We start from the raw sequence: 12,276 nt of genomic DNA on the forward strand, positions 1-12,276 counted from the left end.
TTTGTTCAGGACCATACTTAAGTAAATATATCATACATTTTTCATATATATATCAAACTTTATATTAGGGCATGTAAACAGCAATAGGGATGGTGTAGCAGATATATTGTGCGTCCCACAGCAAAAAATAAATAAATGAAAATATTTATGTATGATTCTGTAGCACCATACAAAGACAAATACAAAAAAAAAAAATATATATATATATATATATATATATATATTTATATATATAACACACAAATGATACTATATATATATATATATATATATTAGGGGTGTGCACCGGCCACTTTTCGTGTTTTGTGTTTTGGTTTTGGATCTGGATCTTTCTTCGTGTTTTGGATCTGGATTGGTTTTGCCAAAACCACCCTTCCGTGTTTTGGGTTCTGGGTTTTGTGTTTTGGATCTGTATTTTTTTGAAAAAAAGCATAAAAACAGCTAAAATCACAGAATTTGTAGGTTTTTCTGTTCCTATGCTATTATTAACCTCAATAACCTTAATTTCCACTCATTTCCAGTCTATTCTGAACACCTCACACCTCACAATAGTGTTTTTATGTCCAAAAGGTTGCACCAAGGTAGCTGGATGACTATGCTAAGCGACACGAGTGGGCGGCACAAACACGTGACCCATCTAGGAGTGACACTGCAGTGGCAGACAGGATGGCAGTTTGAAAAACTAGGCCCCAAACTGTACATAATGCAAAGAAAAAAAAGAGGTGCAAGATGGAATTGTCCTTGGGCCCTCCCACCCACCCTTATGTTGTTTAAACAGGACATGCACACTTTAACAAACCAATCATTTCAGCGCCAGGGTCTGCCACACAACTGTGGCTGAAATGATTGGTTCGTTTGGGCCCCCACAAAACAAGCTGGCAATTAATGTGTCCCTGCACAAACTGGCTCTATGGAGGCAAGATGTCATCCTCATCCTCCTCATCCACCGATTCCTCACCCTCTTCAGTGTGTACATCCTCATCCTCACAAAGTATTAACTCGTCCCCACTTGAATCCACCACAGGTCCCTCTGTACGTTCTGGAGGCTGGTCTCCCTGGAAGAGCTGATAATTCATTTTGATGAACATCATCTTCTCCACATTCTGTGGAAGCAACCTCCTACGCCTTTCGCTGACAAGGTTCCCGGCTGCACTAAACACTCTTTCGGAGTTCACACTGGAGGGGGGGCAACTCAGGTAAAATAGAGCCAGTTTGTACAGGGACCTCCAAATTGCCTCTTTTTCCTGCCAGTACAGGTATGGACTGTCTGACATGCCTACTTGGATGCTGTCACCGATGTAATCCTCCACCATTCTGTCAATGGTGACAGTATCATATGCAGTGACAGTAGACATGTCAGAAATTGTTGCCAGGTCCTTCAGTCCGGACCAGATGTCCAAACTTGGTCCTGCCTGCCCTGCATCACCGCCAGCGGGTTGCTTAGGATACCTAAGTTTTTTCCTGGCAGCCCCAGTTGCGGGAGAAAATGAAGAAGGAGCTGTTGACGTGTCACGTTCCACTTCAGCTGACAGTGTGTTCACCAGCAGGTCTTTGCACCTCTGCAGGCTTGTGTCGGCCGGAAAGAGAGACACCACATAGGCTTTAAACCTAGGATCGAGCACGGTGGCCAAAATGTAGTGGTCTGATTTCAACAGATTGACCACCCTGGAATCCTGGCAAAGCGAATGAAGGGCTTCATCCACAAGTCCCACATGCCGAGCGGAATCGCTCCGTCTTAGCTCCTCCTTCACTTTCTCCAGCTGCTTCTGCAAAAGCCTGATGAGGGGAATGACCTGACTCAAGCTGGCAGTGTCTGAACTGACTTCACGTGTGGCAAGTTCGAAGGGCTGGAGAACCTTGCACAACACGGAAATCATTCTCCACTGCGCTTGAGTCAGGTGCATACCCCCTCCTTTGCCTATGTCATAGGTGGATGTATAGGCTTGAATGGCCTTTTGCTGCTCCTCCATCCTCTGAAGCATATAGAGGGTTGAGTTCCACCGCGTCACAACCTCTTGCTTCAGGTGATGGCGGGGCAGGTTCAAGAGTGTTTGCTGGCGCTCCAGTCTTCGGCACGCAGTCGCTGAATGGCGAAAGTGGCCTGAAATTTTTCGGGACACCCAAAGCGTCTCCTGCACGCCCCTGTCGCTTTTCAGAAAATTCTGCACCACCAAGTTTATTGTGTGAGCAAAATATGGGACATGCTGGAATTTGCCCAGATGTAATGCCCGCACAATATTGGTGGCGTTGTCAGATATCACAAATCCCCAGGAGAGTCTAAGTGGGGTAAGCCACTGGGCGATGATTTCCCTCAGTTTCTCTAAGAGGTTGTCGGTGGTGTGCCTCTTACTGAAACTGGTGATACACAGCGTAGCCTGCCTTGGAACGAGCTGGCGTTTCTGAGATGCTGCGACTGGTGACGCTGCTGCTGTTGCTGCGTAAGGTGATACATCTACCCAGTGGGCTGTCACAGTCATATAGTCCTTAGTCTGCCCTGTTCCACTTGTCCACATGTCCGTGGTTAAGTGGACATTGGCTACAGCGGCATTTTTCAGGACACTGAGGACACTTTTTCTGACGTTTCTGTACAGTCTCGGTATCGCCTGCCTAGTGAAGTGGAATCTAGACGGGATTTGGAACCGGGGACACACTACCTCCAGCAATTGTCTAAATCCCACTGCACTAATGGCGGATACCGGACGCACGTCTAACACCAACATAGCAGTCAAGGCCTCAGTTATACGTTTTGCTTCAGGATGACTGCTGTCGTACTTCATCCTCCTCGCTAAGGACTGTTGGAGGGTCAATTGTTTAGTAAAAGTAGTGGTGTTCCTACTTCCTCTCTGGGATGATGAACGACTCCCAGCAGCAGCAACAGCAGCAGCGGCAGCAGGAGGCGTAGCAATGCAGGATCCTCCGGAGGAATCCCGCATAGGAGAGTCAGTCATGCCAGTGACATGGCCTGCAGGACTTCTTCCGATCCTGACTAAGGAGGAAATTGACGAGGAGGGAGTTGACGGTGTGGTTTGCAGGCGCTTGGATACAACAGGACAACGGGATTTAGGTGTCCCTGGACTGCTTACGGTCTTAGCCAAAGTTTCTGAACTTGACAGTAACTTTTTATGAACGCGCTGCAGGTGCCGTATAAGGGAGGATGTTCCTAGGTGGTTGACGTCCCTACCCCTACTTATTTCACCTTTACATATGGTACATATGGCAAGACAGTTGTTGTCTGGATTTGGATAGAAATATTGCCAGACCAAAGAGGTGGAATGTTTGGTCTTCTGCCCAGGCATGACCGTGATGGGCTTTTTCATCCCACGGACAACAACTGTCTCCCCCGGAGCCTGATTTAAACAAACCACATCACCATCAGAATCCTCCTCGCCAACTTCCTCCTCAGCGCCAGCTACACCAGTATCCTCATCCTGTTGTACTTCAACAGTGACATCTTCAATTTGCATATCAGCAAGTGGACTGTGGGTGCTCCTTTCAGCACTTGCAGGGGGCGTGCAAATGGTGGAAAGAGCCACCTCTTCCCGTCCAGTACTGGGAAGGTCAGGCATCGCAACCACCACCACACTTGGACTCTCCTTGGGGATTTGTGATATCTTCTTAGAAAGCACAGTTCTTCACTGTGCTTTTGCCAGCTTAACTCTTTTGATTTTTTTAGTGGGAGGAGTGCTTCCATCGTCATGTGAAGCTGAACCACTAGTCATGAACATACTAGGGATCGACCTTAGCCGTTCCTTGCCACTCCGTGTCGTAAATGGCATATTGACAAGTTTACGTTTCTCTTCAGCTGATTTAAATGTCTTTTTCAAGGTCATTTTCCTGAACTTTGCCATTTGGGATTGTATGTGCCCTCTACTATGACATTGGGCATCGACCTTGGCAGACGACGTTGATGGCATGTTATCGTCTATGTCATGACTAGTGGCAGCAGCTTCAGCACTAGGAGGAAGTGGTTCTTGATCTTTCTCTATTTTATTTTTATTCAGAGAAAGTTTGGTCCTCCATTTATGTTATATCGATTTGATATATACGTGCGGCTAAACACAGAAAATATTTTTTTATTTTTGCTGGAGAGCAGTGCACTTTGTGGGTTACACCAGCCTTTAAGAAATGAGCCAGCCGGCTCTTTACTTATGGGACACAGGCGCACGCTTGGCACTACTTTGTTGATGCACGTGCGGCTACTGCGCACACAATTCACAAACACAGAAAATAATTTTTTTTTTGGTTTGGACTGGAGTGTACTTTGGGGGTTACAGCACCCTTTAACGGTCAAGCCAGCCGGCCCTTTACTTATGACACAGGCGCACGCATGGCACTACTTTGTTGATGCACGTGCGGCTACTGCGCACACAATTCACAAACACAGAAAATAATTTTTTTTTGGTTTGGACTGGAGTGTACTTTCGGGGGTTACAGCACCCTTAACGGTCAAGCCAGCCGGCCCTTTACTTATGACACAGGCGCACGCTTGGCACTACTTTGTTGATGCACGTGCGGCTACTGCGCACACAATTCACAAACACAGAAAATAATTTTTTTTTGGGTTTGGACTGGAGTGTACTTTCGGGGGTTACAGCACCCTTTAACGGTCAAGCCAGCCGGCCCTTTACTTATGACACAGGCGCACGCTTGGCACTACTTTGTTGATGCACGTGCGGCTACTGCGCACACAATTCACAAACACAGAAAATAATTTTTTTTTTGGTTTGGACTGGAGTGTACTTTCAGGGATTACAGCACCCTTTAACGGTCAAGCCAGCCAGCCCTTTACTTATGACACAGGCGCACGCTTGGCACTACTTTGTTGATGCACGTGCGTCTACTGCGCACACAATTCACAAACACAGAAAATTATTATTTTTTTGGTTTGGACTGGAGTGTACTTTGGGGGTTACAGCACCCTTTAACGGTCAAGCCAGCCGGCCCTTTACTTATGACACAGGCGCACGCTTGGCACTACTTTGTTGATGCACGTGCGGCTACTGCGCACACAATTCACAAACACAGAAAATATATATTTTTTTGGTTTGGACTGGAGTGTACTTTCGGGGGTTACAGCACCCTTAACGGTCAAGCCAGCCGGCCCTTTACTTATGACACAGGCGCACGCTTGGCACTACTTTGTTGATGCACATGCGGCTACTGCGCACACAATTCACAAACACAGAAAATAATTTTTTTTTGGTTTGGACTGGAGTGTACTTTGGGGGTTACAGCACCCTTTAACGGTCAAGCCAGCCGGCCCTTTACTTATGACACAGGCGCACGCTTGGCACTACTTTGTTGATGCACGTGCGGCTACTGCGCACACAATTCACAAACACAGAAAATAATATTTTTTTTGGTTTGGACTGGAGTGTACTTTGGGGGTTACAGCACCCTTTAACGGTCAAGCCAGCCGGCCCTTTACTTATGACACAGGCGCATGCTTGGCACTACTTTGTTGATGCACGTGCGGCTACTGCGCACACAATTCACAAACACAGAAAATAATTTTTTTTTTGGTTTGGACTGGAGTGTACTTTCGGGGGTTACAGCACCCTTAACGGTCAAGCCAGCCGGCCCTTTACTTATGACACAGGCGCACGCTTGGCACTACTTTGTTGATGCACGTGCGGCTACTGCGCACACAATTCACAAACACAGAAAATAATTTTTTTTTTGGTTTGTACTGGAGTGTACTTTGGGGGTTACAGCACCCTTTAACGGTCAAGCCAGCCGGCCCTTTACTTATGACACAGGCGCACGCTTGGCACTACTTTGTTGATGCACGTGCGGCTACTGCGCACACAATTCAAAAACACAGAAAATATATTATTTTTTTAGCACTTGGGGGGAGCACCCCTGATGGACAGAGCACCCCCTGGACAACACTACAGCACCCCTTTAGGACTGGGACACTGCACAGGACTTTGGAGTGGACACAGCCCCTATGGAGAACTGACTGCACAACACAGTCCAGCCAGCCCCTATGGACTAGGGGTGTGCACCGGACACTTTTCGTGTTTTGTGTTTTGGTTTTGGATCTGGATCTTTCTTCGTGTTTTGGATCTGGATTGGTTTTGCCAAAACCACCCTTCCGTGTTTTGGGTTCTGGGTTTTGTGTTTTGGATCTGGATTTTTTCTTAAAAAATAAAAAAAACCCGCTAAAATCACATAAATGGGCCTTTTTTTGTTCCTACGCTATTAATAACCCCAATAACATTAATTTCCACTCATTTCCACTCTATTCTGAACACCTCACACCTCACAATATTGTTTTTAGGCCAAAAGGTTGTACCGAGGAAGCTGGATGACTATGCTAAGCGACACAAGGGGGCGGCACAAACACGTGGCCCATCTAGGAGTGGCACTGCAGTGGCAGACAGGAAGCCAATCAGCGTTATGGTGCCCATTTGCATGTAGCACGAACCCGGGAGATCCGTGCTACATGCATCTGTGTGATTGGCACAGAGCAATGACAGGTCCGTGAGACCCGTCTGTGCTGCTGTGGTAAAAAAAAAAAAAAAAAACCTGTGTAAAAAAAGAAAAAAATGGCGTGCACCCCCCCAAAAAAGAGCAACCAGCCCCGGGCATTAGTAACCCAGTGCTGGGTGTGCTTAAATACAGGGGACAAACGACGTAGGGGTCCCCTGTACTTAAGCACAACCAGCACCGGGCTAGTCAGAACCAGCGCTGGTTGCCAAAATACGGGGGACAAACGACGTAGGGGTCCCCTGTATTCTGCGCAACCAGCTCTGGGCTCTGATCCGGTCCTGGTTCTGGAAATATAGGGGACAAAAAATGAGTAGGGTTCCCCTGTATGTTCCAGAACCAGCACTGGACTTTTTCTAGCGGGGGGCTGATGCCACAGCCAGGGGAGCCCTTTCACCGGGCCCCCCAGCCGCAGCATCAACCCTGACCGCTAGTCAGCCCAGGCCGGGGATCCCTGGAGAGCTGGGGACCCCCCCAATAAAGGGGTCACCCTCTCCAGGGCACCCCAGGCCCAGGCTGATAGCCCGGGGCTATCCCCGCCACCCCTGGTGGCGGTGGGTGGCGGGTTGATTGTGTGGTGTGGTGTAAATAAAGAATATCAAACATTGTCTTTACAAGTAGAACTGCAAGTCCCAGCTAGCCTGCCCCGCATGCTGGTACTTGGAGAACCACAAGTACCAGCATGCAGGGCATTAAGGGCCCACTAGTACCTGTAGTTCACCTGTAAAAAAAATGTTTAAAAAAACACAGGACACACACACCGTGACAGTATAAGTTTATTAAACATACATACACACACACACATGTACACATACTCACCTATGTAACCTGTAGCATCGGTCCACTTGTCCGGTAAAGTATCCCTAGGGGACCTGTGAAAAAAAACATACTCACCATCTCCTATGCGAGGTTCTGTCCTCTTCGTTCCAAAGTAGGCATCCCCGGACTTGGCAAAAAAAAAAAACGAAAACGCGATCCACGAACTTAGTACCGTTCTATAGAACGGTACTTCCCGAATGAGAGCTTAGCGGCGGGGTATCACCATGGAAACCCCGCTGCTAAGCGTTCATTGGCTGAGAGAGGTCATCTCCCGTCTCTCAGCCAATGAACGGCTCCCTCCATTGTAGTCAATGGTGGGAACCGCAGGGTAAACTTTAATAACCTTGCGGCTCCCAGCATTGACTACAATGGAGGGAGCCGTCCATTGGCTGAGAGAGACGGGAGATGGCCTCTCTCAGCCAATGAACGCTTAGCAGCGGGGTTTCCATGGTGATACCCCGCCGCTAAGCTCTCATTCGGGAAGTACCGTTCTATAGAACGGTACTAAGTTCGTGGATCGCGTTTTCGTTTTTTTTTTTTTTGCCAAGTCCGGGGATGCCTACTTTGGAACGAAGAGGACAGAACCTCGCATAGGAGATGGTGAGTATGTTTTTTTTCACAGGTCCCCTATGGATACTTTACCGGACAAGTGGACCGATGCTACAGGGTTACATAGGTGAGTATGTGTACATGTGTGTGTGTGTGTGTGTGTGTATGTATGTTTAATAAACTTATACTGTCACGGTGTGTGTGTCCTGTGTTTTTTTTAAACATTTTTTTACAGGTGAACTACAGGTACTAGTGGGCCCTTAATGCCCTGCATGCTGGTACTTGTGGTTCTCCAAGTACCAGCATGCGGGGCAGGCTTGCTGGGACTTGCAGTTCTACTTGTAAAGACAATGTTTGATATTCTTTATTTACACCACACCACACAATCAACCCGCCACCCACCGCCACCAGGGGTGGCGGGGATAGCCCCGGGCTATCAGCCTGGGCCTGGGGTGCCCTGGAGAGGGTGACCCCTTTATTGGGGGGGTCCCCAGCTCTCCAGGGATCCCCGGCCTGGGCTGACTAGCGGTCAGGGCTGATGCTGCGGCTGGGGGGCCCGGTGAAAGGGCTCCCCTGGCTGTGGCATCAGCCCCCCGCTAGAAAAAGTCCAGTGCTGGTTCTGGAACATACAGGGGAACCCTACTCATTTTTTTCCCCTGTATTTCCAGAACCAGGACCGGATCAGAGCCCAGAGCTGGTTGCGCAGAATACGGGGGACCCCTACGTCGTTTGTCCCCCGTATTTTGGCAACCAGCTCTGGTTCTGACTAGCCCGGTGCTGGTTGTGTTTAAGTACAGGGGACCCCTATGTCGTTTGTCCCCTGTATTTAAGCACACCCAGCACTGGGTCACTAATGCCCGGGGCTGGTTGCTCTTTTTTTGGGGGGGAGGACGCCATTTTTTTCTCTTTTTACACAGGTTTTTTTTTTTTTTATTTACCACAGCAGCACAGACGGGTCTCACGGACCCGTTAGTGCTCTGTGTCAATGACACAGATGCAAGTAGCACGGATCTCCTGGTCCGTGCGTGCATCTGTGTCATTGAAATACACAGCAGCACAGACGGGTCTCACTGACCCATCTGTGCTCTGTGTCACTGTCAATCACACAGATGCATGTAGCACGGATCTCACGAGTCCGTGCTACATGCAAATGAGCACCATAATGCTGATTGGCTGAGAGCCGTGACAGACGGCTCTGTCAGCCAATCAGCACTTTGCCCATTAAAGGCAAAGGCATTTTTTTTTAAATGGCCGCTCGAGGCAAAACCTCGAGATCCGACAGCAGTTCTCGAGGTTTTGCCTCGGGAGAGGGATCCGGGGCAGACAGGGAGATCCGAGCTTGGGCTCGGATCGCCCCGGATCCCCGAAGTTCGGGTGGGTTCGGTTCTTAGGGAACCGAACCCGCTCATCCCTAATATATATATATATATATATATATACAATTTATATAACATTAGTCTGCTTATTCCTTCTGAATAAATAAATCTATCCAAAATGCCCCAAAAAGTGGGGTTTTATTGCTATTGCAAGAAAGGGAATTAAAACCAAATGTATGCGCTTTTGTGAGTTTTTGCCATATTCAATTAAATGCATACAGTGTGCAGGAATAATATGACAGTCCAACATGGCATACTATTTTGCAATCTAAAAAACTTACAGTGTATCAAATGAGATGACCTCAGGATAAGTGAGAGCTGTGCACTAGACTTTTTTTTTACTTTTTTTGTACTTATTATGAAAGCAGAATAGCTCAAACTGCCTGATGTTTGAACTATCGCGCTTATTACAACCAGTTCTTGTTTTTCTTCAAATTTTGCTGTTTACATTTTTATTAAGTGGCGCTTTGTAATATTGTGAATTCTTTTCAGCTGTTTTCCAGCAGATGGTTTTTAAACCAATAAGAAAAAGCCAAAAAACATTGGTGTTATAAATCCACAGCTTGGAAAATTTACTCCTAAAGCTGGCCACACATCTAAAGATTATCTGTCTAACCATCAAACTAGTTGATTGGTTAGAATGAAAAATCTGGTAAGGTATGGGAGTAACTGATGATCAGCAATTTGCTCCTAAATGCCAGAAAACAGATGAAAATGGTCGTCAGACAAGTGTGTTCAATGTTTGATCTTAACAATTTATTCAAACAACAGTTTTTGTCCATTTTCCGGCGTTTGGGAGCAAATTGCTGATTGTCATTTGCTTTCATCCCTTACCAGATTTTCATTCCAACCAATCAACTAGTTGGCTGGTTGGGCAGATAATCTTTACATGTGTGGCCAGCTTAAGTCTACTATTGCAATTTTTAGTTGGTCTGTGTGTATGGAGTCACAAAATAACAAAAGAAACACGTGTTATAACTAAACCAAGAAGGCCATTTTTTTATAACATGTGAAAATAAGGCTTACTATATGTTTCTATGAGGGTGAAACTGTATTTGTGTTATCTGTGTGTACTTTCAGTTTCCATGTGACATTTGTTAAAAGCATGCACTGGCCAGCAGAAGACTGGATATAACCTGTGCACATGGCCTAAAAATACACATAGTATGCAGTTCTACGAAACATTAATAGCACAGCTTGAGTGACTGCCTAATTGCAATGCCCAGTTATACCATACATAATAACATCTATGAGAAAAAATTACTTTAGAACTGTCACCGCCCCCTTTCCTGTGTCATAAATGCCTTAAGGTGCCCACACACATACCGACTTTTCATCCAATCAGCCAATGTACACGATTTCCCCTGAACTCTCCCCGGCAGTCGTGGTCACGATTTGGAGTTAAAAATGTCCAATCTGACTTAAGATCTATCCTGCAGCCAGTGCATTGTATCCCAGATTGGCTAATCTGCCCTACAGCACGGCAGATCTGAAGATGCGATGTACGACGAGCAGGGACGAGCATCGGCATCGTGGTCAAGTGTAGAAACTCACGATTTGGCCATTTTTTACATGATCTGTCGTCACGATTCATCGAAATCGGCCAAATTGGATGAAAAGTCGGTATGTGTGTGGGCACCTTCAGACAGCTGTTGGTGTGGCATGAGTTCTTGAGACACTGATGTAATGTGATTAGGTTGAGCCATCACCCTGAAATATGGCAATCTGATGATGTCACAGAAAGTTTCCCAAGAGCACATGCAGCATGCTCCTGTCAGTACATGCATACCTGTCCATACACCTCTGATATTCACTCAGGCCTTGGCTACAGTATGTCACCTTGGGAGTTTCACATGTCTTTTTGGAGTGTGCTCAGTGCTCCACACCTGCATTAATGTGTGCACCAGTGGCAGGATCTCATCACTCATGACACATCTCCCAAAAGTCTTGGCAATCAGTACAAAGAGACAGGCCTAAATTTCCAGCCAGAGGTTATTTAAATGAATAGAACAAGACATATAATCAAATAAGACAACTGTTCCGTTGCCCACACATACACAGCTCTGATCAAGAAGACTGATTACAGAACAACGGGTTCCCTATCCCATTGGGCCACATGAATGTATCACATGGGCACACTATAGGACTTGCCCGCCTGGTAATTCTGGACAAATTAGGGCAAGCTTCTGATCTGCCCAAACCAATCTATGTTCATCATATTCAAGACATATTTTACAGAAAGCCACTTCTCTTTCCAGTTGGCTATACCACTTGCAGTTGTCTCATGAAATGGGAATTGTTGGTTTTTCAGGGGCTCAAGCAGTGCGATCTCACAGACACATGTAGGTTGCAATCATCAGGTGACCAGATATGATCAACCTTGATTGGTCCTTTTGAACAACACAGCAATGCCAGTCAGTTAAAAAATAGGCAAGTTGCTGAAACCATTACCACACTGTATAGCTAGAAAGCAAAGTAATAAAGTATAGAAAAAAAATATGTATTTGATGTTTTAGGTTCTATATCTTGACATTGACCCTTTATATGCTGTAGAAAACTTTTATTAGTTGCTAAAGTTTAATAAGATTTACTAGTGTTGTGTTTGTTTTCTACACAGGTGAAAAATGCAGCAGCTAATGTTCTCAGGGAAACATGGTTAATATATAAAAACACAAAACTGGTCAAAAAGATAGACCACGCAAAAGTGAGAAAACATCAGCGCAAGTTCTTGCAAGCGATCCATCAGTAAGTACTACCCCTCACGTTTCATTGCGTGCACTATATATTGTTATTGCCAGGTTTCACTGATATAAGTCATATGCATAGCTTTGTTTATGGAATATATTTATTTATCTGAAATCTAAAGTGGATTTAGCAACTAAAAATTTACATTACAAGAATTCAAGGGAAACAAAACCATATTAAGTAAAGATAATATTTTTATTTCTAAAAATTTTAATTAAATATGAATGTTCTGATTGTAGGCAAACGTTTAAATAACTTTATTGTCAGGTTAAGTTCTTCCATTCTGAAAAGAATT

At 45.8% G+C, this 12,276-nt stretch overlaps 1 protein-coding gene across 2 annotated transcripts in view; it reads left to right on the forward strand.

Annotated features, from left to right (window-relative positions):
• KCNN2 (potassium calcium-activated channel subfamily N member 2) overlaps positions 1-12,276 on the forward strand; it is a 193,843-nt gene that overhangs the window by 157,437 nt on the left and 24,130 nt on the right. For both annotated transcript variants that reach the window (XM_088477692.1, XM_088477693.1), the window contains exon 6: positions 11,854-11,981. In XM_088477692.1, coding sequence (XP_088333818.1) covers positions 11,854-11,981 — 128 coding nt within the window. The remainder of the gene's footprint in view (positions 1-11,853; positions 11,982-12,276) is intronic.

The sequence above is a fragment of the Taudactylus pleione genome, unplaced genomic scaffold (genome assembly GCF_031769625.1).
Source record: "Taudactylus pleione unplaced genomic scaffold, aTauple2 ptg000202l, whole genome shotgun sequence".
NCBI lineage: Eukaryota > Metazoa > Chordata > Amphibia > Anura > Myobatrachidae > Taudactylus > Taudactylus pleione.